This window comes from Bombus terrestris, chromosome 12, assembly GCF_910591885.1.
Source record: "Bombus terrestris chromosome 12, iyBomTerr1.2, whole genome shotgun sequence".
Classification (NCBI taxonomy): Eukaryota; Metazoa; Arthropoda; class Insecta; order Hymenoptera; family Apidae; genus Bombus; species Bombus terrestris.
Genome location: NC_063280.1, coordinates 1,152,187 through 1,178,304, shown reverse-complemented (window position 1 = coordinate 1,178,304; position 26,118 = coordinate 1,152,187). Strand labels below are relative to the sequence as shown.

General features: G+C 37.8%; 1 protein-coding gene across 17 annotated transcripts in view; it reads left to right on the top strand.

Moving 5' to 3' along the window:
* The window catches only part of LOC100643982 (disks large 1 tumor suppressor protein), a 542,862-nt gene that overhangs the window by 263,344 nt on the left and 253,400 nt on the right, over positions 1 to 26,118 (top strand). For all 17 annotated transcript variants that reach the window (XM_012314498.3, XM_012314493.3, XM_012314492.3 and 14 more), the window contains one exon: positions 15,854 to 15,990. In XM_012314498.3, the coding sequence (XP_012169888.1) occupies positions 15,854 to 15,990 (137 nt within the window). The remainder of the gene's footprint in view (positions 1 to 15,853; positions 15,991 to 26,118) is intronic.

Below are 26,118 nucleotides of genomic sequence, written 5' to 3'. Positions count from 1 at the left end.
TCTTCCTTTTAATTTTAACGGCTGTTATAATTTGAAAAATCCTTACCGTTTTTATAGTTTAGATTTATGTTTTCGGAAGCTAGTCGTCATTTATACTGTATAATTATTGTTATTATTCGTTTACTGCGAACAAATTAAAGCTTCGGTTAATTGCCTTACTTAAAGACGAGACCGAATACTCTACCAATACTCTTGGATAATAACGATAATTAAAAATAAAATTCGAAAAAGAAATAAAATAAAATGAAGACAAAGGTTCTCGTTCGGAAATATGAAATTGCTTGAAGCTTAATTTGCAAGCAACAGCTGGCGTACCGACAGAATAATGTTATCCCGGATCTCATTAAACTCGAAAGAGAAGAACCAGTACACGCAACAAGAAATTTTAATCTGAAACAGCAACGTACTCGAGGTAAAGTCGCTTTATTATGAAATTTTCTTCCGGCTGCCTTAGCTTCCTTGCGTTTATTTCTCCTTTTGCTTCCTCCTATCTTCCCTTCCAAACAAATCTGTTTTCTTTGTCGTGTTATACGCCCGTTCTTGTTCGTTTTGTTTTACAGTCACGTATTCGCCGTGCATTTTTCTCCACATACCGGTATACGGTTAACGAGCGATATAAATTAAGCCGGAAACTGCGGGAAATTTAGAGGTTGAGAAACCGCTTGGAGAGGAAAGGAACAAAACGCCGCGTTAAAGTTCTACAGCGAAATCCCACTAATTGCCTGTACTTATGTACGTTTTGCTGGCACATCAAATTAATCGTAATCCACATGCCAACAGTACTGTATAACTATAGTATACTCGTATAGAGTAGTACCTGCTGCATACCTATACCTATATGAACACTAATTATGAACCTAAATAGAGATTCTTAGTATCAAAGAGTGGAGATAGAATGAAGAAAATTTGTAATAGTTTATATTATCAGATTCTGGAATTTCTGATGAAATAGCAATTTAAAATAATGACTCGAAAAGTACCGAACAAACCATAATGAATTTTTAATATTCTTTGTTCCGAGCCAATTGCTTCAACTCGAATGGAATATTTCAACGATAATGGTTGTTTTCCTCGGTTGCTTGTTGTTTCAAGAGTCGCAATTTACAGAAGTGATCCTTCAGCTTCTACTCGCATGTTTTCCAAGCGGCACGGGACCATACATAATCGTTCGCGAGTATTTTCTTTGTTCACCGCCGAAGGAAAGCAACGGAAACAACTTTTTGAAAGGATTACAATTTCGTATAATAACATAGGAACAACAAGAACAGTTTGTTTCCATCGCTTTGACATTCGTTCGAAGGAACCTTCGGAACTTCTTTCGTCAACTTTTCCCGACGATCCTTATTTATTTGTCCGATAAACAGCAATGGACAACATGAACAAGCAAATGTCGTTGAGCGATCGAAATAATGTATTACGTTCCATGTAAACAATTAGAATTAATCCCGGCCCAATTATTATATTAATAGGCAAACTCATTGAGATTTCTTTTACTTTTAAAACCTTCAAAATTTGCATTATAAGAAGTCTAATTTCCGATCTGTTATTGAACAATATAGCGAGCATGCGGGCACACTTCAAACAGCCGTAAGTCGTAACGCGATTACACATATTTTCATTTTACGATGTATTCTCAGTCTCAAACCCGATGGCGACGAAATCACTTTCAACGGCGGAACGGTAGCTTCGACTCGGTAATGATCCACGGACCAGGAGATGGAAAATTTACGGCGAACATGGGAGAGAGGAACAGGACAGAATCGTTAATTCACGTCTATTTCGACAGGCTGCATTTCCTTTCTTCGTTCGACAATGGCAGCATTATGAGAGATGCAAGGATTCGACCGCATCAGTTCGGTCAGGAAATGCATTATTGCGTTTAAGAGAATGCCAGAAACGCATCTGGGTCGTGGCCAGCCGTAGATGTGATCCTAACAGGAACATTAGTGGAATTACTCGACTTCGTTTCTTCCCATTCTACGCGGGCCAAAACGTAGATGCACTCGTAGCTCTCTATCTATCCCTCTGTGTACGTGTCTCTCTCATCTTTTTCCCTATTTCTCTTTTCACTTTAACGGTACCGATTGCTGCTGCTGATTGCGATTTGCAATGCAACGCGCGCGCCACTCTCTTCTCATTTCGGTGCATCACTTCGCGATCGATCACTCTCAGAGCACGGCCTAATGCGGCTCGTTAGTGTCGCATAGAAACTGCAATTCCGACCGACTAGGGTCTGTTCCGTGTATCATACCGCCGCTACAATATGCGAATTGAATTTTGACAATGACAGTTATAATTAATAGTCGGCTACAAATGTAACGTACACGTAAAGCACATTAACAAACATAGGTACGCACTATGCACCGGTAATTGATGTCAAGATGCGGGATCGGTGGTTCAGGTACGCACTGTGCGACACCTTTCACCGGATATTTCACGTTTGAGGACAGCCCGTAACGCGATAAACGATCGTTAAAAATTGTGCGAAACTGGAAAGAATAACTTATTTACCATCACGTGTTCGTTCGAAATTTAACACCAGAACTAGAAAAGGAAAGGTTCTAAACCCTTTGTCTTTACGTTTATGAAAGATATAATGTTACTTGTAACGAAGTGAACGTTAAACACGTACAAAATATATGATAATATATAATAATATTTTTTCTTTTATTTGGATGAATTTTACAGTCAATTCTCATTGAGAATTATAAGTAAATAAGTAAATATATAATAATATGAGCTGATTATTTACCAAAACGAAAAGTAGAGAGAGTTGATAAAATTGTATAAAATAAGTATCAATTAAGTGCTGTGGTACTAAAATTTCAAAAACTTCAGTAAAAAATGTAGTAAATGGTTAATTTTTATGTTAATTATTTAATTATTTCGTTCTGTGATGCGCTCACGTGTGTTTCTTTATTTGTATATCATTTGAAACGGAATTATATAATTCTAGTGTTAAAAAGCAATCGTTAACAAATATTTACAATTTTTTCTAAAAATACTGAATTTAAATTATTATCTCTCCTCAATATAACAAGGGAGTATCGATGCAAAAACAGGATTTCCCTCGGCCTTTGTCCCTACAATTTCAAACGAAATTTCCGCCTCAGTAAAAGATCCATCGATTAGAAAGACGAATCGATGGGTAGTTTTATTTGGCACCGTACACGAAACCATTTGCACAATACACAAGGACAATCGTGTCGCGCACCACGAAACGATTTTCTGCGAGAACAAGCGTATCCAACACGATCAGATTCCCTTTACAACGGTTTCCGACAAGTTACACGAACCGACGTGCCGCTCAGAAAGTGGATAGAAGATGACTACCGCGACCTCATCTTCTACAGGTCTGCCTATCAGCAGTCTGGCTAAATTGCCAGCACGTAGATGGTGCATATTCACGATCGAACAGCTAATGCCCGCTGATATTCTGCTCCTTTGAATGAATTACCGTCTGTGCATTCTCCAAGTGAGTGCCACTATCTTTGAGAGCTAATACGCACGCTTCTCTGTTTGTCGTCAACGTCGCGGATTCTGTTGGGAGAAGGAGGTTTGGATTGTGATTTTCTGATAGTAATCATTTCGAATGTCTCTCGCGAGAGTAATTTGCGTAAGTGGAAATCGCACAGAATAGGAAGTATTTCTTCCGTGTTCGATTAAATAGAATATCGTTTGTTTCCAGCTAACTTGTGTTGCTTCGCTAATAGCATTAATTCATACCAATATAGCAATCGTGCACTTTACGTGAAATTAACTCTGATCGTGTTACAACGGGACAAAAAGTTCCACGCAATGTAATTTTTATTTGTGAAACCGGATATCGCCAGGACGCGATGTGATACATTTTTCAACAAAGTTTGATATTTCAGAGTTATGATTAACATTCTACTATAACTGCAGTGAGTATGGTATCGTTGTTCAGCCAGATACAAATCGCGGATTACGAACTATGATTGCTAATATTTCCTTTATTCGTTTGCTGTAAAGGTGATAATATTCGTGGAATTTTTGAGTCTACGATAGTAGTAGAATGAATTAGTTCCTTTCTGGATATTCGCAAATTAGAATTAATTAAAGTTTTATTAAAATAATTTTGAATAATTTTCAAGATAAATTTTGAACACAGTTGAACGTAATTATAACGAAATACTATCTCAAGAAAGAAAGATCTAAAATGAGAAGGGAGCTTGGTAGAATTGCGTAAGGTATAAAACGTAGCTGGTCTTTGTTCGTAACACTATGGCACGGAGTAAACGGTCCGCACAAAGTGCCAAGGATTAAAAATGAATTAGTAACGTGTTATCGCTCTTCATACAGCCGTGGACGAATTGTATGCACCATTTTCCTACTCTATCCCTGGAGAAAAATGTCAACGAGGAGACTGTAGTCCCTCCCTTTGGTGAAGAGGTAGCGAAGCGACGAGAGACAAATATTAACGTCCACCAGCCAAGCGAAATTATTCCTACGCTGAGAATTAAAGGCATCTCGTATTTCCCTTTCCCTTCGAAATATCTCGCCAGCGCAAACATCGTTTAAGTTCATTTCCCGCTCGTATCTTTTTTATTAATACTTTTTATTAATTTTATTATCTTTTAAGAACAATTCACAGTTTGGTGCAAGAAATTTTCATAACGAACCTCAACTCTTTCTTACCTGGTCCGGTTCGTTTCGTTAGTCTCGAAAATAAGAAACATTTCAAATGTTAGATATAATTTGTAATGATAAATTTTGTACACAGAAGCTTTCCATAAATAATATTATTAATAACAAATAAATATAAAAGTTGAATACATTACCTATTGCTATCGCTTTGACAAGATAATTCCATTATGTTACATTCTACTGATTATATCGACATCTTAACTGCGCAATATAAACGAGCTAATTTTGTGGATACTTATATAAATTCATATTTTTACGAATATAACTGAAGGAATGGAATCTAAAAATTTGTTTCACTAAATATTTATTATAATTATTATTCTAGCGTCTTTAAATTCCTCATAAATGCACGAACATCCCCAGTCTATTTACTATTTTCAATTTAAGAGCTCAATTTTGTTTAGCGGTTGCAAATGCAACATGATTCTTCCGCTATAGCGGCGATTATCTTGTCACGAAATTATCCCATTCGTAGATAAATGTATATTCGTCCTTCGTTCGTATTTCGTTGACACGCGAAATAAACCAGGAAAACATGGTTTCATGATGAGTGAATGAATAGCGAAAGCATAGAATTAACGCAGTGCACAAGGTGGAAATATTATAGGATCGCTTTTGAGATTAAAGTGATATACCGGAACGACGTTGTCGACGGGAACCGGGATAAATGACCGGCTATTATATTCCCTAGATCGCGAGACAGTTTTCGTGAAACGGTTAATAGAATGACAATAAACGAAGCTGTCTTTATTGTAGATTTTTGTGCGTCCGGAGAGAGTTGCCACGCTAGCGTTTTAGTAATTAAATAACCGGTGTTGTAAAACGTGTTCGCAGAATCGGCGAAGTGAATCCATGTACTATGTGTGTAGCTCCTTTTTCGTCCTGTCTGCCATGCGGACCACATAATCCGATAAACGTGAGCAGAATCAATGTTATGACAATCGGAGCATGTCCCTTCAATCGACAAACAGGCATTTTCGCGAGCTTTATGCCAATTTTCGTTAATTTTTCGTTAAAACGACTAATCGCTCTGCTTGAGAATTATCTATTACTCACACGTTCTATATCGCAAAGAAAGAAGCGCGTCAAAGCTAAGCTTCCAAATTTTCTAAACGCGTTAGTCTCTTTTTCTATCGTTCTTTGATTATTTGTTTAAGTAATTATTTGATGAAGTCGAAGCACTTTCCTCATGAGTTTTAATAGCTACTTAAACGAATGTCAATTGTTCAGTGCTGTAATTTACTACTCCGATAAAATAATATGGCAGTATCACACGTAATTTGTATTTACTAATCCTCGTGAAATGTTGGAATGGAAGTTGAAATTCAAATTAAGCTCTATAGATATGATCTATCTTTATTAAACCGGAATTGTAATGCAATATAATGGATCCGATGATATAAAATAAATGCTTAGGATTCATTTTATTAATAAAATGAAGTGAAATGTTTTTCCAAAAAGATATCTGAACAAGTATTATGTTTGAAAGAATAATTATATTTTCAGAGAAGGCTTTCAAGCACTTTTTATGGACATTTTTTTAAGGTTGTATTTTTAGCGTCCGTCTATGTAGGAGTACTCTACGTATTTCACTTTTATTTCACGATATCTCGTATCGTTGGGCATGATGGGACGAGGAATCAAATTGCACCACGAAAAACGCAGGTGACATTTTTTTAACCGTAAAATGTCGATCGCGAGCATCGAAGAATCGAGTCGTTGAACGCTTTCCAATTTCTCTTCTTTTCTCTGCCGCGGAAAGAGGAACAAATTCGATCACCTCCGTTCAATTCCGTTATTTACCCGTTCGTTGAACGTCGTTTTCGATCAGTTTCACTTCGCTTACCAGGAAATTAGTTGCGTTTCCCTTCGGTAAACCAGTACCGAAGGGAATCCCATTGTCGAAGCTTTCGAGGTTATGAAGGTTGCTGGTTCAAAACATCGAATTTCATGCGGAAATTCGTCGATACTCTTTGTGAATTGATCATATTTTACGCGACGGAGAAATGCACTCGATCCAGGATAACGTAAGGATCATAAACGTATACGTAATATAGATCGCAATATGTATTTATGCTACGTGAATTCCTTTGTGATTCTAAATCGCAAACGATAACTCTTTCATGAACATTTTTTCACTCCTAATATCCATTTCTATTTGATCTGTTACTATATTAGCTCTTTGTGATCGGCATATTTTTCTAGTGCCATTACTAAATAGTCGAAGCAATAAATATTATTTGCGATTTGAACTTGAAGACTAGTTTTAAATACCGCCACTGTGGTGCCATTCGGCTTTGAAAACAAATTTTTATTTCTTAAAAGGACATATTAAGTTAATATTATTGAGTTAATATTGTGATTTCAGCACACCATCACTATATCGTCCGCAACACCTCAAAATCTACTGCGTCTCATTATTATGTATTTATTGCAATCGTACAATATACTTCATAATAATGTAAGAGTAAGTAATAAAGGACCCACCATATCATTTTCTCGTCGTAACGCGCTCAGCAAAATATCATTTCTGAATTTCATATTCCAAACACATCTTATCACATTGTCGAAATCATATCATTCTATGAATCAGCGAGGAAATGCATCAACTGACGCGCAACGCATGACAGCAGTATTACCCTTATACTATTAACCGAATTAATAGTGTGCATCAGCGTGCACGCACAAACATCTGTACAATTTGTTCCCGGATCTATCCTTTGTACTGGTAGAGCTCACCTGGCGTTGGTTCTACGTATTACCTTCAGCTCTTTAGTTCCGGTGTCTCTCTCAGAGACTATCGTGTCTCCTCGTCTTCATAAGGCTCACGAATATTCTCGTTTTCTTGACTTCCTCTCAGTTCTACGCCGCCAGCGACAAATAAGCTATTTGTAACTAATTACAAATCTAATCAACGAACTAGCTCGTTAGACGTTGCTGTGTACGACAGCGAATTCATACAAGATCATTTTGGATAACACCAGCTATGGTTCGACTTGCGTCGCGTGTGAAAACGATCTGCCACTTATTCTGATCGAGAGTGTTATAAAACGACACTAAATTAGGCTTGCTACGCCTTTATACTTTAATACCGTGTTCTTGAATATGTATATGTCTTCAATATCTATTTCGATGCATCGTTTTTTTTTTTCTTTTTTTTTTGTATTGAAGCTGCCTTGCTACTCTAATGCCGTATTAAAGCATAACGATATTTTAAAAATGTTTGGGAAGCTTAGGGTGGATTGCTTATAAAGAACGCCATGCGATAGTGACGTAATGTCGTTAAAAATTGGTTCTTTGTTTCTACCTGCACTATTAACTAAAATTTCTGAACCACCTTATCGATTGTAGATTGATTCCTGTTAGTTTTTTTATTCATCGACTGGAAGTCAATTTGCGTTTTCATCAATTTGCAATTCGAAAGTAATTTGCGTTACCTTGATAAAGATTGGCTAGGAGAACAGAGGTCTAACTTTTTGCATTCTATAAAATCTACATCCTATGAAGTATGGAATTCTATGCATTCTTGTAGATGCTGTGAAATCCAAATCCTATGCAATGTAAAATTCTACGAATATGTATGGACCCTATAGAATCCAAAAAATCCGTATAATGAATTCAAACTAGGTTGTTTGTTTTTATTGACAGACGGTGTGTTGTTGTTAACGCGTCCCATTCTGGAGCTCGTAATAAGTAGAATGAGTTTGTCAGAAACTTTAGAAGCTTTAAGAAAGATTATATAATTTTAAAGTAAACATTTTGAATATAGTGTCACGTTCCCATAATACAATCGATAGGGAGCGAATCTTTCTGCTTCGGTGGCAGTTTCTCAGGAATGCAAGCGAATTAAATCCTCCGTGGGATCGAAAGCGGTTCTTGTCGTGGTTCTAAAGCCTTTTCGGTTGATAATTGCGGATCGTTTGATGGAAACTAGTGGGAAATTCTAAAGGACCGCGAGTGAGAATAATTTTGCAGCTCTCCATCCTCTGTGTTCCTATATATCCTTTCTGTTCCTCAAACCACTTGCAATTCTTGTTCCTCCAAACTAGGAAGTTCCACGAACCTCTGCACACATCTGCCTCTTCCTTCTTCGTCAATACGTTTCAATTTGTCTGTTCTTGTGTTTGGAGGAAAGTCTAGTAATCAACATCAAATGTGTCCAGAAAACCGGTAGAATTTGCTTGTCAAAGCGATAAGTCGATAAGTCGCCGGATCTCTTCGAGCTTCAATTCGAATTCCCTCCGCACTGAAATCTATATTCTTAAATAGAATTTACAATAGAAATCGATCTCTATTCAAAAGTTACACAGAACAAAGCCTTTTCATTCTTCGTATTCCAAAAAAGGGAGGAAGAAAAAGAAGAAAAGGCAGGAAAGGAAGGAAATAAAAAGAATGTTGGAAGAGAGGAAAGCCATTGAGAATGAGATCTATCTTTATTCGTACTCCTATCAGAACCAAGCAATAGTGACCTAATATCTGTCTAGGATTTTTATGCCATATTTTTGCACTATTTGTCCGTAAATCTACTTCTTTCTATTTTATTTATTATAAAACAATCCAAATTTTATTATGAAACTTTATTATGAAATAATTTAAACTTTAAAAACGCAATAGATGCCGGATTTTAATTACAGTTCGTCACATTATCAGTTTATATTTTCTCTTTGAACGTTACTTATCGGGATAGGCAAAGTGACCTTTATGCCAGTATTCCTTGCCAAACGTTGTTGCTGTCACGTGCAATTTTCAACTCTCGATGAGTTGGCAACTCACAGCTCCTCCACAAGCTGCGAAATGTACGATGAAGTTTATTCCAAGAATAAGATGTGAGTCTATCATACGTCCGATTCGGCAAACTAAAATCGCCCCTTGGCGCTTGGCGGTTGAACGGGATAATTATGTCACTAGAATAACATGGAGGATATTACGTGAGGATGGTTAACGAACGAAGAACTCTCATTGCGATTCGACTTTGAATCGAGCTCTGATCGAATCGGATAGCTCGCAACGACGACACGTAATTTTGCCGTACCTCACGGAATAATTGACAGCCATTGCAACCTTTGCACCGACTGGTTGGCAATTAATTTAAAGAATCGCTCCTAAACAAAGTTTTCTCATTTGCGGGGATTAATAAGTTTCTTCGTGATTCGTTCGAACATAGTCACAGACAAATTTGCTCGTATTTAATTATTTGAGACAAGCTTGTTTAAAACATTATTTCTACGAAATGGCACGACCGATCGTCGAGCGAAATAATAAGGCGCGCTTTCAAGCGAGATGCGAACTTGTTGTTTTTAGTTGGTTCTTTTACCGAGGAACAAAAGCTTATAACATGACTTCGATGCTCTTTGTCAAACCGAACTCAGTCTGGTTTATTGAAATTCGATACCTGCAGTAGTATCGTAAAGTGTTGGTATGAATTCAGTAATAAGTGAAACGTCAAGGGAGGAACATCGAGTTTTATAGAAAATTTGTTTAGCTTTATAGCATAAAGTTTCTGAAAAGGTTAAAAAAGTCACAATGATACTGTCACAATAATATATTCTTACTTTATGATATCCTTCATATGATTTTTTCTAAAACATATCTTATTTTCCATGCTTTTATACGCTTCATACATTTATTTATACCACTGTTTTCACCAGAGATACTCATCGATCAATCAAAAAATCCAAAATCTCAAATTAAAATGAATAATGCATCGAAACAATTGAATGAATACCTCGAATAAGTATATAAAGTACGTTTAATATATTAAAAGGCTCTTAAGTTATACTGTCGAAATACTTGCAATGTATGTTTCCACTAAAACAATCGACAAGACTATAGAACTATTTTTTATTTAATTTCCCTGTTAATTAAACTTTCACTAAAATGTATTGTAGACATTTATTCGAGATTTCCATACAATTTCGAAGCTGTTAACGTCCTTGTGCTTACTATTTTATAGGATTAGTTGGAAACGCATAAGCATTCTTATTGAGCACTAGGTGTTACGATCCATTGAAGAAGCGTGGTGGATGGCCATGAACTTATAGTCGAGAGTGTGTACGTCGTGATCCACGATACATGGGTCAGTTTACGTTTATTGCATGATTCATAGCCCCCGGGTGCGGTTGGTAATCGGCGCATTAGCCCACCAAGGGCAGAACTTTAAACGATGCCACGTAATTTTCACGGTGCGGTGTGGCGGAAGCTTCAGGGCCGTGGTTCTTGGTGTGCGCGCCGTGAAGACGCCAACGACGTCAACGACGATAAACTGGAGCTCGTTAACACCAGCCGTGGGGCTGTTTATAGGAGATACGCTTGCTCTGTGTGCGCGCTTTACGTAGAAGTCGCGGCCACCCAGCCTCCCTTGATCTCCACACACCGTCGAGGCATTGTCCGCGAAGCGGCGAGCGTAAAACGATGCCGGTTAAAAAAACTGGAACGAAGGAAATCGAGATAACGCGAGGCAACGCTATGGGCGACGTGGTTATAGCTTTTTCATGTGCGACGCCGCCAGTCCACAACAAATTAAAAATTATTTTGTAACTAAACGGTTAAACGGAGTTATTGGTCCCGTCTTACGTCGGCTATTACCTTTATCTTTTTCATGTTTCGTTTTATTGCAGCATATTAATGGTCGAACAATTAAAAATGCTTCTTGGAACTTGGTACTTGAGATAATTTTGATTGGGATTAATTCTTGAAGCGTTTATGTCTCTTACTAAATAGCGAATATTGTCATAATATTATATATATATTTTTTATAGATATATTTTGTTATGAGATTTCTCCAAATTTTATTAACATAATAACGAGACAAGAACAGTCGCGATTATATTTAGTAAAATCTGAGAAATTCATAAAATATTTCTATAAATGTTCAAATACTTTCGAGAACCGCTGTATATTAAGAGAATTGATAAAAACCTTAGCAACTTGGAATATTCGAAGTCATACAAAGTCAAAACAGGAATTAATTTTCAAAAATGTCGGTAGAAGCTTATTTTTCATGCTCCGTTTTTCTTTCTTTGAAAAAATAAAATGAATTACGAAAAAGTAACAAACAAACAGTTCCAACGAGTGTTCTAACGTTATTCTGTTTTCTTTGCTGCTGAAAAAATGAAGAATGGTTGGTTGAAAATGCAAAAGGTATTCCGTTCACTGATAAAGAAACCTTCACAAAGAAGCGGTTATGCGTGTAATTATCGCATAAAATCTCATTGTTGAAACTTTTACGAGACCATGTTTCAAATGAAGGAATAGTTGGAACAAAATAACTACGATTGCGTTCGAAAGAGAACTTGTGTCGGAACACATTTTTTGCATTAGATTGCGATTTTTTCACGAATTACGTGGAAATGGACTATGGCGAACTGGACCACGTGAAATTCGTTATTGAATACACGTTGGGATGATACATCGCATATGAGGGTGAATCCATCCGAGCGTAGTTTAGTGTGCAAACCTTGGAGATTAGGAAAAATTCAAGGCAAAATAACGAAGAAAATGGCGGCGCATAGAGAAATAACGGAAAAATTACTGTACCTATAACTTTTTTCATTGCGACTACTTTACGGTTGATAACTGCTGCACGGAAATTGGGATGCGCATGAAACAAACCACTAGGGAAAAGATTTGCCAGAAAAAGTTTGCTCGCATTGAGAAAATTGTCGAATCTCATGTGTTCTTCTTGTTTTTATTATTTTCTTGTTTCTCGCCCTTCGTTACATTCCTTTTATCGTCGTTGCACACTCTTGTTTTTCACCTCTTTCTCTTTCGTTCAATGTTATTGTAATTTCAACATCGGTGATATCCCGATACCGTAAAAAGATTTCGTTTACCTGTTGATTTATGGAGAATATGTCCAAATACAGATTTAATGTTCCCTGGACGATGGATCTTCTAATTGAACTTTTATTTCGAGAAACATCGATTGACAAGAAAATATTCATGCAACGAGTGCGTACACCGAACATACTTCCATCAATTAATGGAATGAATATTCAACATTAATATTGGCTGTTCATCACGATTATGTTACGTGCCGTTGAAATATCTAATTATGTCAGTATAAACATTTAAATATTCGATGCTCCAAATATGTACTTCGTAACATTGTTCGCATTGGTTTTCATTCGCCGCATTGTTTGTTTTGACATCGAAACCAATGTAAACACGCGAATATAGAAATCATTGCAATCACGATGAGATCATGTTATGAAATTTTCATGAAACGAATGTTAAACAGGTATCTTTCCACTTTGAAATACGTATAGAATTCACAAGTAAAACTGTTACGATTTATTCGTATTGAGAGAGACCCGTATGGTTCCGAGATATCTTCTATGCAATTCCAAAAGATTGAGGTTATCGTAAACACATGTATATCGAGTGTATCGAAATTTTGTCACACATAAAGTATCCATATCGTGGACAAACTTTTGTTGCCTGATCGGCTCATTGTTGTGTTACAGTTACATAATGCATTTCAATTTCCGTAAATGTTTCTTTTCCTGAAATCGTATCGGTAAAGGAATGAAGTCGCGCATAAATCTTGACATGGTTGTTCCCAGGCACGGTATTAGTTTCGACGAGAATTCTATGTTCGTTTTACATACCGTCCCAAATACCTGACTGCGGAGCCCGTTTGAAAGGGAAACGAGCACGAGAGATTGAAATAAGTTTTCCATATTTCTTGCGTTTCGCATGGAAAATGTCGTGGCAGTACTTAGACATCCCACGATCCTTTTTCGAACCAGTGCCATCTACAGGAAAAGCAGGAAGAAAAAAAGCGATACGAGCAGATCGGATTGATGCATGTTTGTATGCTGATGGAATCAGGAAGCTATTGGAAAATGTATAACGTAATAACACTAACGCAGTCGACATGAAATGAAATCGTAGTTTATATCGACTTTTGAGAAATCGAGCAATATACACATATACATATACGTCACATACATGCACATGTATTTGTATACCTGAGCGGAAAATATAATATGTTCCGCTCTTGCATTCGACGAACTTTTGAAACTGGATGAATGGATTCGAATAAAAAAATAGAATATGACGTTCGTATAGTACCCGGGAAATACTGTCTTTTATGTATTAAATGGCTTAAACAGAACATGTTCAAGTTTCTGTTTCGTGTGCTAGTATTTAGCTGAAACAATGACAGAGATGTGAGCAAGTAAATACTGATTACCTTGAACGATATAAGAGTTCGCGAGAAACGAAAGAAAATATTCAAAATACTAATCACACTCTAAATTTTTTAGATTCGAACCACAAAGATTTTCACAATAATTTTAGAGAAAATATGAAAGCATACGGCGAAAGAATGAGCTGCTATTCGCCTGAGATCACGTCCAATGACATTTTACGTTTTATCCTTTTGAAAAAAGCTCTCGAGAACAACTTCGAAATATAGCTTCCCGAGTACTCAACTCCATAGCCAGTTACAAACTGCTTTCCCCAAGAGGCCGAGGAGAAAGATTCCTGTTGGTTGCATAAATAGTGGCAACGACACGCTCTTTCGTCGGTGGGATTTGGAGAGCGCGGAGAAAATGCCATTAAATGTGAATTAAAACGAAAAATTAGAGGATCTAGGTAGCATTTTAAGGATGGCTGCTGTTCGCAACGACAAAATGTCGGGACGTTAATTAAAGTCATAGAATTTTTCGCGGCGAACAACAAGCGGTACCTTTGATGTTTAACACGTAGCAACGTGTGGTCGCGAATTCAGTTTAAACTTTCTTGTCTAAGAAAATGTTGAGGAAAATGTCTTCTAACTATTTTCTGCTACTATTTTTCAAGGTATTATTCTTATTAATTTTCCTTTGACGTCCAAATAATTTCCTGAGCCGACTAATTCATAAGAGATTATTTAAAAGGTTACATAAGACGTGACAAATGTTTCTGTACAAAATTACGAAGTTACAGTTGAATTTCCTGAAGTTAAATGTTATTCAAGGTCCTTAAAATGAATTCGAAGCGTACTCAAAGGATTAATAAATCGACACTTGGCAAGTACTTACCTTGAAGTATCGGCCTCAGGAGTGTCACTTGTTAGTTGGTCTCTCGTGAGTAATTTCAGGAGTTAATTTCAGAGTTATGTCATTACGTTATACACCATTATTATCAGATATAATATCAAACTAACGATAATTAAGTTTAACTACTGACAATATACAGTTGAACAACCTAAATAAACATACTATCCGTAGAATAATTTTAACCCAACGATATGAGCGATGAGAGTTAATGAAACTAAATCACAGTTTCTTACTTGTTTCTTGTTGCTACGAAACATTCAACATTGATCATTGTTTCCCTCTACAGTATTAAATGATTTGTTTAAACAGTTGTTTCAAAATTAATAAAATTGAACTTCTTTGTCTCTCTTGTCTCTTCAAAATTCTTTTTATAACATTTCCATCATTCGTTGTAATATTCTGCGTCTAGCTAATCAACTGATTTCCTTTTATCCTCCTATTCATAATATATTCCCTTGGATAAATTAATTAATGAAATTATCGTCATTTGATTTATGTCTTGTCTATCGACAGTCTACCCAAGAGACCATAGTGACTAAATGTACTAAGGAAATACGATCGCACTCCGGCTACAAAAGATCCGCGTAGACTCGTCGTCGTCGGTATTATATTTTCGGTGTCGTCCTCGAACAACGTGCAACCTCAAGGAAAATTGATTAGGGTCATGAAGAGCTCTTGGAACTCTGTTGAAAATTATGCGACTGCGTTGTCGGATAAAATATTAGCTTAACGAACGTGGGTTGAGTACGGACGAAGGAAAACTAATATGAGAATATTATGAATGTTTACATCCTGATTATTTAATGAATAATTTACTTGAATACTTTATATTTACTTTCTGTCTTTAACGTTCTCTTGAGAATATCACCAAGCGTTATTACAGATCCACGTTTGTGTCGAATATACTAGAATACATCTATCTTACTATATTGAATGTTAAATCAATACACTGTATTTATAGTGTATGTATGCATGGAACATACGTAATACATTAAACCATCGAATGTCAAATTTCACTATAAGAGGCGATACATGTATATTGTATAAATGTATTTAGGTCTTGAAATCAAAGGACACTATCGTAAACGTCAATAAAGAGGACGCATTAATTTAACATGACGCTTTGCGGACTGTTGCAGATATCCAGGAGTTTTACGAGCTGACGCTGCTCGACGAGTCAAAATCGGTGCAGCAGAAAACGGCGGAGACGATCCGCATCGCCGACAAATGGGAAGCCAGTGATGGGCCAATTACGCCGACCTTCGCTCAAAACGACGTGAGTTCGGTTACAAAATATATATTTTCATGTACCGATATTTTATGGCGGTGCGAGCTTTATCATTTCCGCACGAGAATATTGGCTCCGAGATAGGGTGAGAAAGAGAGCAAAAGGGAGAACAAACAGGGATAGATAGGGGCGCATGTATTCGTTACGCGTTCATGGTCGCGGCACGAATTCAGCCGTTCCCCCTGGAATTTCGTTTTCCGAGTTGGCTATCGCGGTCGAACGTTTATTAGAATTCCATGATGCCAGGGCTCTTTTCATTTGCCGCATGTCCATCGTACACCTGGAGCATCGAAACGCACCAGACGAATCAAGAGAGCAGAATTCGCTTTCATCTCGACCATCGAATCTTTTGGTTCAAACGACATCCTCGAACATATTAAAGAAATCGCTTTGCTCGAATCGTTTAATTAAAGCAGTCTGCAGAAAGCACGCGTTCCACGTTCAATCGTATGCGCGTTCGATCTTTTACAGTTGGTTACACGGTTTCATTAGAACTACCATGTTACTACTTGGAGCATTGTTGTATCGCTGGCTTCCTTTACTTTTCTTTTTCTGCTTGCCTTCGATATTCTTAAGTTTCGTTATAGGTCAGCTAATCACCGAATAGCGGAACGAAAATGCCGGTGACGGAAATGAAATTCTTGGAACATTTTAAGCCGCCCTGTCGAGTACTAATCACACGGCTGCTCATCGGTAGAAGAGGAGAGGAAGGAATGAACGGGGACAGGTGCCACGCAATTAGCGCCCGTAATTATAATCCAAGAGTCGATTGGCCCGTGGGACAGCATGGTATCATGCTAGACCGATCAATCGCCGAGCCCCCGATTTTAATTGCTAATTGCTTCCGTCCCACGGTTCTCCATCGTGCGGCGTGTCGTCGTGGCCGATCGACGACGTGACGCGGCTCGACGCAACGATGCACCGTGCAACGACTGCAAATCGTACGACCCGCTCGCGTTCTCCGCATTGCAATGCCGGCCACGTCTCGCTCATCCCCTTCGTCGTCTCCGGATCCACTCGATTTCGATCGTCTCCCATTGCTAATGACGTCCCGGAATTTATGGATCGTTGAGATTTAATTAGTTGGAATTAGTTCTTTCACGCTTTCCTTCCGATTACTAATTTCTTTGCCATTACCGCCACTATTTTCTTTCGGGTAATTTCCATTTAAAGTTCCGATGGAATGCATATGAAAATTAGATTCAATTGAAAGATCTGTGAAGGTAGATTTCTTATATTTCCTAAATTAAAAATAAAATAAATTTTATCATTTCTCCTTTCTATAAGAAAACATAAGAGTGGAAAATTGTGAGATAAAAGGATAAACTTTTATGTCCCTTGTTCCTAACTGCATCAGTAAATTTGCTTGAGACGCAGTAGAGATGTGAGAGCGTCGATGAAAGGGTCATTAAACGCGATCATATAAATTAGCGTTGACAATGTTACGTTTCCACAACTTATCTCCCGGATCTGTTTCCCGCGGACGGCGTTTCCTTGTTTTTTTATATTAATTTGATTCCGAGACAGATTGTATTGCATAGAGACGGTCGCAAAAGGGTTGGAAAATTTATTCGGCGTGCTTATTCCACAGGCTGGGGAATTTCGTTGCGTATAAGTATAAGGGCCGTCGTTGTTGAAATTCTTATCCCAAGGAGACGCGTACACAAGCGACGAATAAACGAACGTGCGAGACTTGATGGTTCTCACCTGTGCGAACGAGACATTTTAAGCGCTCTCTGGGGGATAGAATGGTTTTCGCCGTTTACACAGGCGGATGGAACATAACATCCATTACAAAAAATTTTTCTCTGAGCGTTTGCCGAGCAAGCGCGCGTATCGTCTGCGTACAATTCGCGTTCATACACCCTACCATCCTCTTTCTCAACTAGAACCACCAGGTTGTTCCATCCATTTGCGCTTGATTACCCCACACGTGTACGTACAAACTGACCCCGTAATCGCACGAACGTGCCAGCGCGTGAATATTAATGTATTGTGATATTTTTACCAAAAAGAATGTTGTAAACTGAGCTCGAAACAAAGAATTTTATAAACGTATTCTTTCATTGTTGACTAATAAAACTCGACAAAATAAGGAACACAGAAAATGTAAATTAGTGGCGTTGAACAAAATTAGCATAATACTTGTTTTCCGAGAAAGCTGTTACGTGAAATTTTTATGTCGATGTTTATGAAATCGTGAATACTCAAGTGCGCCATGTACCGTGGTTATCGGACGTTGTAATATAGGATGGTATGTTCAAGTAGATACTGTCATGTATACACAAGGTTTGATTGAATTGTCCGTGGTTCCAGTGCATTCTACGTGCTCGAGGTTCAACGGGATTTCAACTAGACATCGGTCTCTTTGACATCCTATTTAAAGCGAGCACATGCAAGTATCCATAAGTAATTTGCCATCGAGTGAATTTCACCGTATTTATTTGTTATTCGACATCGATGATATTCGCGTCGAATATTGAAAACAATTTTACTCGCCGTAGTTTTTTCCATGTAACATACAAACAGTAACAGCAAAGTATTTAAATGTTGTCTGCATTAAGCGTAACTCTTTTTCGTAACAATAAATTCGAGGTTACGAGCAGGCTAAAGCGAAAGAACGATTTCTTTACTTTTCGCGATGATCGTACGATATTTTGCAGAAAATTGAAGTAAAAGGACAATTATAGGAGAAACGTGCGAAAGAAATTGCAGGCGACCGAAAAGCCGATTGCGACTGTGACCAAAGGTTTACTACAACACGTCGTAATTGACAGTTGGCTGAGCCAAGGTAGGTTAAGCTGGAAATTAGTTCTTTATTGCTGGATTTCTGCCACGTTGAAACACTTTTCACATAATTACCACCCCATGTGTAATAACCAAACATTATTCGCGTCGGTCGGTATGCCGGCTACTCCCGCTAGCTCCATTAAAAAGCGTTTCATAATATTAGCGCGGTTCTTTCTGTAATCGGCGAGGGACCAGTTAGTAAATGCATGCTTAATTAATCACCGTTAAAACGTTCGGCTGCGTGAATAACGCTGGCAAAACGAGCCATGAATAAACACTTTCGTTTTTCACCGTTTCATAAAAGACCGATGGAAAAAGTGCTGTTTATCGAAGAGCGTGTTAAACACTAACAACTTGTTTCATCGATAAAGTCGTGCATATTTGTTATGCCGGTCAGTATTCTCAAACAATGGATCGACGACGAGAGTTAACAACTTTCGATGGTACATTAAACGCGTGTTCATTACTGTTTCGTAACGGTGATTGCCTTTGTCGTATAGCGATCGCGATCTCTCGTGGTCTCCCCAACTATCGAAATTTCGGAACGCATTCGCCGATCACTATCGTTTGGGCGAGATGAACTCGTACGCTTTACGAGCAGAAATTTCTCCCAGAGCGTTTCAAAGGCCATAACTATCTTCCAGATAGATATCTGTTTTACATGTATATCGTTCGACGGGTCGAACTTCAAAAGTATCTTCGCCAACGTGAATATCTTATCCCCCTGGATAAATTCTACCACTAACGCGTAAAAGAGTAATAACAGGGGTCTACTTTTACATTTACTGCATTTATTCAGGAATAAGTAATACATTTTGTCGTAATTAACAGCACAGTTTAAACGCGGCTTGATCGCGTTTAATTTCGATCATTCTAATTAATTAATTAATTACGTACACTGATTTCCTATACGCTTCCGCAATTGATAAATGGCATTATTATCAGTGCAACTCGCGCGTCGCATATTTGGGGGAGCAGAGAAAATGGTCGTATAATCGATACAACCCTTTCTCGATTCCTTCCCTCCTTTTTAAAACGGACGAAGTCGTCTTTCCGAAAATTTGAAACGATGGTCACAAATCAGAGAGTTCTGGCGCGAACATTCACCGGATATTACAAACAGCGATCGTGCATTGGAGTTTATCTGATTCCCCTTTATGATTCGACTGCGCAAAAAAAGAAAGAGAATGAAAGCAACGGATAATAAAAATCCCGCTATCTGAAGAGAACGATGCACTGGAGCACACGACTGCTGTTCGTTTGCCCGCTGAACCGCCTGCCGAAATTTACGATATGGCCAGGGAATTTCGCATAAAATCAACTTTAAACCGTTCGATCAGGGATGTGGAAAAAAACAGACAAAGAGACGTAGATGGTGAAAGAGAGACGTGAAACAGAGGTAGAGAGTCGAAAGAAACAACGTGAGGGAGTAATGGCGGAGCTGTGTACGCGCGATATTTCCCTTGTTTGTTTTCCATTACTCCGCAGAAAGCAGCTGTCCGTTGCCGTTGTGGAATACGCGCGGCAATGATAAGGGGTGGTTGGTTACCGTGCTCCAGTATATAATGGAAAATTGTGTCTTCAACTCGACAAACTCTTTCGTGCACTTTCGTGCAGTGGCGCGAAACTCGCGTTACGGAAACCTTCCACTGCATGGTCGCTTCCTCTCTTATAGATTGCCTTGTACGAATCACTCAAACGCTAGCCGATTTCCTGCGGGACCGCGCAGAATTGATAAAGATTCCTTTACTTCTTCTTAGCTTTCCACGCCACAGAACGAAAGGATCGAATACTCTCTCGCAGGTTGTTTTCAGCGAGCACTTACTTCGGGTGGGATGAGATTAAAGCGTCGTCGTTTTTTAAGCGGCCAGCTTCCGATCAATGCTCCAAGATTTTTAAAACGTCGACAAACACGAACCGGAGTGGAATTTGTTCGATGGTTTGCTCGTTATACGGTCGATCGATCGATCGTCGACTCCTTCGGACAAATTGGAATTCTACGCGATTCAGATGCAAGGAGTGAACCGTGATATGAACGTTATCGGAGGAATGAATGGACCGTGGTTGCTATTTGTTCGACTGGAATTTGTTCAAAGGGACGTCTTAAGCCGAGCTGAAAATTAAATTGCTTCTCTCGGCTCTTAATGATGATAGGATTTTGTTGTGATTACTCTAAAGACTGACCTAAAACGTTGATTTTGTAACGATCGTTTAGTAATAGACATTGTTGTTTAACTTTATGGCTATTTTGTTTCGTTTTATGGTTAATCCTTCTGTGGTTTTATTATTGTTGTTTCGAAGGAACAGCACCAGAAATTTTCGAAGCAACATTAAAAAAGGAAGAAATCATACTCTGGAGTATGTAGCGGTGCACTTAAGAAGGTGTAAATCACAGGAATGGCCATTCTGATCTGTGAAATATTGTATCCTCGCCGTCTTACAGGAGATGCCATAGGTGGGCACGTATCTGAAATTTATGCCCTGTTTTCAATTCCCGCCTACGCCGCTGTGAAACTACTTTCGGTCACCGTTATTCATTTTTTCATAAATTCCAGGAACTAACGTGAGTCCGAAGAATATGTTGCAACAATTTTTTTACGACCACCCTAGCAAGCGTTTTACTCTCGTACATCAAACGTGTCAACGCCAGAATACGTTCTTATCGGTTAGAAATTGGAAAAAATAGAGAGCAACCGAAATAGCTTAGTCTCTCGTTAGGTAAAAATTGTCGAAGACGCGCAGTTGCTGTAATAACATAGCAAAATGTTAAACGTCGATATATATATTTGTCCTTCAAATAAATTCGATCGTTACGTTTCTTGTACCGTTTCCAACAGAATATTTTAAGAGAAGTGGTGTTAGAACGGTGTGTAACGACATTTGAATAATTGTTTAGCAGTTGCCAGGACAAAAGTTGGGCGGGGTATTTTTGTTTAAAGCTTTCGCATAATCGCATATGGTTAACCAGACGCGCAGTTACCGTAAGACAGTACCGAAGCCATGATATATTACCGTTTTCACCGGGACAAATGGAATTTATAGTAGCACTCGGCTAAAACCCATTTCCCTCGGATACCACGTTCGTTTCCGATAAAAGGAGGAAACTCCAAACGAGAGCACTCTCGGCCCCACAACCTTACAGTGCATTCGTTGCGGTTGGGACTTAATGCATCGTATGCACTCGATGCATTCATTTGCGAAATTCTGCGAGAGATCTTTTCTCTTCTTCTTTTTCTTCGTTCGGTTAGAAAAATGAAGAGAACGTATTTTCCCTTTTCTCTTTTTTGTGCGCAGAAAAGGTACTCGTTTCGAGAAATTCTCAGAGTCGCGTGTTTCCCGACAATGGGATTTACATCTTCCCATTTAGACGCGTGTCAGCGCGTTCTTCAGCTTAATACATTTTAAAAATTTGTTGATTTGAAAAGATGAAATTGGTTATAGTTTACTAGTTAGAATTAATCGTTTTCAATGTTCTTATGAATACTTTCTACTACTACTGTTGAACGCGATCGTCAAAATATTGTAAATTATCCCTCTTTGAACGGAGCTGTAAGAAAGTGCTGTCAGGAAGAGCAATACGTTCTAAAATCACGATCTATAAGTTTTTAATCAAGCAATCAATGAAGCTATCAATTCGTTCTAACTGGTCGAATTGTAATCCGTCGAAAGGACTTAAGGACGCATCCAAATGGTTAAATCTTAACCGGTCATCACTTTGCATTCGAAACACAGCTATATACTATATACACATACGTACGCGATGAATCACAGATAGACCCACAGTGGGCATCGCGAGCAAGTGAAACGGTGCAACAGGTAGGATCAATATCGACCAATTTCGCAATATTCGAAAGCTCTACCTTTATAGGCGCAACGATTCTTTAAAGATAGCAATGAGTTAATTAGTACTGGCCTGTCCGTCAAAATGCAACGATTTTAGATTCTAATGAATCAGACGCAAAAAATTGTTATGAAGATTATACGATCGATTAAAAGTCAATTTAAATGTACATATAAATAATTATTTAGTGTGAAGAAAATTATTGTTGGAGAACGCAAGTTTTCAATAATTTCGAATTACATAGATATTTTTCTTCTGTAGTTTCTCTCAGTTTGTGATTTTATCTTTTTTAATAACATCTTTTTAACAAGGATATCATAATCATTACTTTTCATCGCACTCTTCTGTGAACTTGCTAGTGTTCCTCGTTTCTCATCCTAAAACAGAGATAATGTCAGCAATAACACAGGCACAACTAATCTACAACCTTCCGCTGAATTTAATTTGATTCAACTTCGATAAGAACTTTGCATTGCTTCCACAGTTTCATATTTTTCCTCTTCGATAAGAACTTCAACGCTCTATGAAATTCTAGGCTGCCAAGGTCTCTAAGCGGAGTACATAAAATATTCGTATAATAAAATATTTACTGTTATGGTACTTTAAGAACTCCATGTAATTTGATACCATTATCAGCATTATATTTCAATAACGCATCAATCATTCATGAAAGGCAAATAGAATTATAGTAGATACAAATTGGACAGTGATCCATCAGATGAAAGTTAAATAAAAATGGAAAGTAACAAATTGAATTTTACTCTGACGGACGGACAAGTTTAACAATTCGATCTGGGACGTTCAGGGTCAATACGGAAGGTTTGTTTTTATATGCAAACTTTGCAAACATTCGACCTTGGAAGCGTGAGATCAAACTGAAAACTTCATTTTCAGGTGAAATATTTCATTCTAAAAGCTCATGCTTAAGCCTACAACTCTATTTTCGTACAAAGACAAGATAATAATATGCATATTGAGAGTAAAAAATGTCTTTGATTTTAAGGAAGTATACATACACCAGTACACAACATCTATTAATAATCAACCCTGCGTATGTCTTGTTAGCTAGCGATTGCTCGAGAATGCACACAGTGGGTTTAATAAGGTGTGTATGCATTATACGTGTCAGGTTCTTGTTGGCCAACGTCATTTCAGCTAAAGGCAACTACGTTAATCGGGCGTTAATATCAGCTAGATACATGTATGGATGCACTTACATGAGCTTACTTGATCTCGAGTAAATGCTCTGTCCTGTCACTTATACTATCAAATTGGATCGCGTGACATCATAAGCTCTTGGTACTACGTAGATAAACCTTCCGAATACCTCTGACCCTACCTATTACCTATGATAAAGTAGGATCCATTTGACTTGGAGCTTATCAGTCGCTTCCTCCATAACTTCTCTTTTATTCTTTTTCTTTTCGGAGAAACTTTGCGAGAGAGTGAATCGTTTTAGTAATTTCTCGTAGTAACACACGAATGTTAGTCGAAAAATGTACGTCTTTTGTGCACCACTTTCTATGGAAGGAAGGAAGAAGCGAATTTACGACCGTTCGATTTTTCAAACGACGTTAACGTCCCTTTATATTCATCGCGGTATGAACGTGCCACGATATATTTCTTCTAGCCGACATGTTTTGTAGTATTCATTCCAAAAGGAAGATACACGTTATCAATATTTGTGGTCTTTTAAGAAAATGGCACACAATATTCCCAGAGGTACATTACAAGACCGTTCCCCGAAATAATGTCGAACCTTTTGTATTTAACGCCATCTAGAATATTCAAAATTTTCTACTGCGTTTGCAAATCGCGTAACACATCTCGTTTCGCGCAACTCTCGCGCACTTATCTGTGAATAAGATGTAATAAAATGTAGCATAATGCCCAGATCGACCATAATCGTGTGTGTGTAAATCCTCTTACGTAAATGGACCGTGCCTTTTCCATTTAGAGTATTCCATTAGTCGAATAAGTACGGGGTTAGCAAAATATTTAAAGTAAGTGAGGAACAATGCGATGAATGTGACGAATGCTAGACAGTATTCTTGCAAAATTTCTTCGTTTCATTTGTGTTTTGTTCCGAAGGCAATCTTTTTTTTAGTTTAACACTAGAATCACCAGAGAGGTTAAAATGATCACTTCGTAATTTTCCACAGAAATTTTATGGATCATCCCTTGCTCTGTGTACTTTATCATATACCTTCCATTTTAATTTTCTTTGCTATAAGTTCTATTCTACATTCATTCGTAGTTCTAGCGTTAAGAAACTACACTTGGAGATTTATGTATTTTCTCGAATAACGATCGCAAATGGAGTTAAGCGTAAAAAAAATAAACGCGATAACTTGGCGATCGTAAATTAGGAAAATTTGCCTGCATTAAAACTTCCCATAACGTTGTTCCCTATTTTCTCCTTTCATCGGCTTGACATTGTTTCGTAGAGGTCGTTGATAGCACGGTTGTCTCTTCGAGGAAGTTAATCGCGCGTAACATTGCTTCTCTGTATCGCCATTCCCCCGTCCCTCTTATCTTCTTGCCCTGTATTCTTTTGCTAGTTCCTTTCTTCTTTTCATAGCACATTACGCCGGCGAACAATGCCACATTGATTTTTTCGTTTTTGCTTTCTCATCTCTCCATTGCTTCTTCTGACGCTGGTAATGATACAGTTTCCTCACGTGAAACTTTTATATTCATATTTTCGCTACTAACATCTTTTTCCTTTTTCGTATGACTATATTTTAAAGTGGTCCCATTAACAATACAACCACCTACTAACATTATTTCGTTACAAAATATCTGTTTTCGTGTGTACTCATTCTCTTTAGTACGAGTCATATAATTATTAGAATAATATAGAAGAATGAGGAAGATAATATGTATTTAATAATGTTTTGCAACCTCTTAATTTTTTAATACGGTATTTTAAATTTTAAATGTTACTACAACATTCCTTTAATTTATACTGCGATTCTCTCCAAGTTCGCGCACTTTTATTTTCCATGCGTATATCTTTCTCGCTACTCTTCGTCTTGGCCGTCTAACGGGAACAGCCACATTCGTTTAACCTTCACCCTTAAATTTTCCGCCCTCACAATAGTGTCTGAAGTTTGTGGAGGCGACACGAGTTACGACATCTCGTTACACCCCCCACAAAATATATATACGGTACTCGGAACGCCTTCTCGCGTAGCTTCGAAGCCATTTTCAGTGTACTCGACACCAACTACCAAATTCCTTTACTTACACCACTTTCGACTTAACCTATACGTATTTTTTTATCATGTTAACCAAAAGAGATATATCGTGAAAAATTTGTTTTATCCATAACTTAGACAATAAAATCTTAAACAGAAACTTTCAGGCTTTTCGAAGCCCTCTGATATTACGTATCGTGTCAGTGATAAATCGGATTAACTACTGCTGCAAGAACATAGTCATTGTCTTCGTCGAAGCTGTTAATAACATCAACAAGGAGTTAT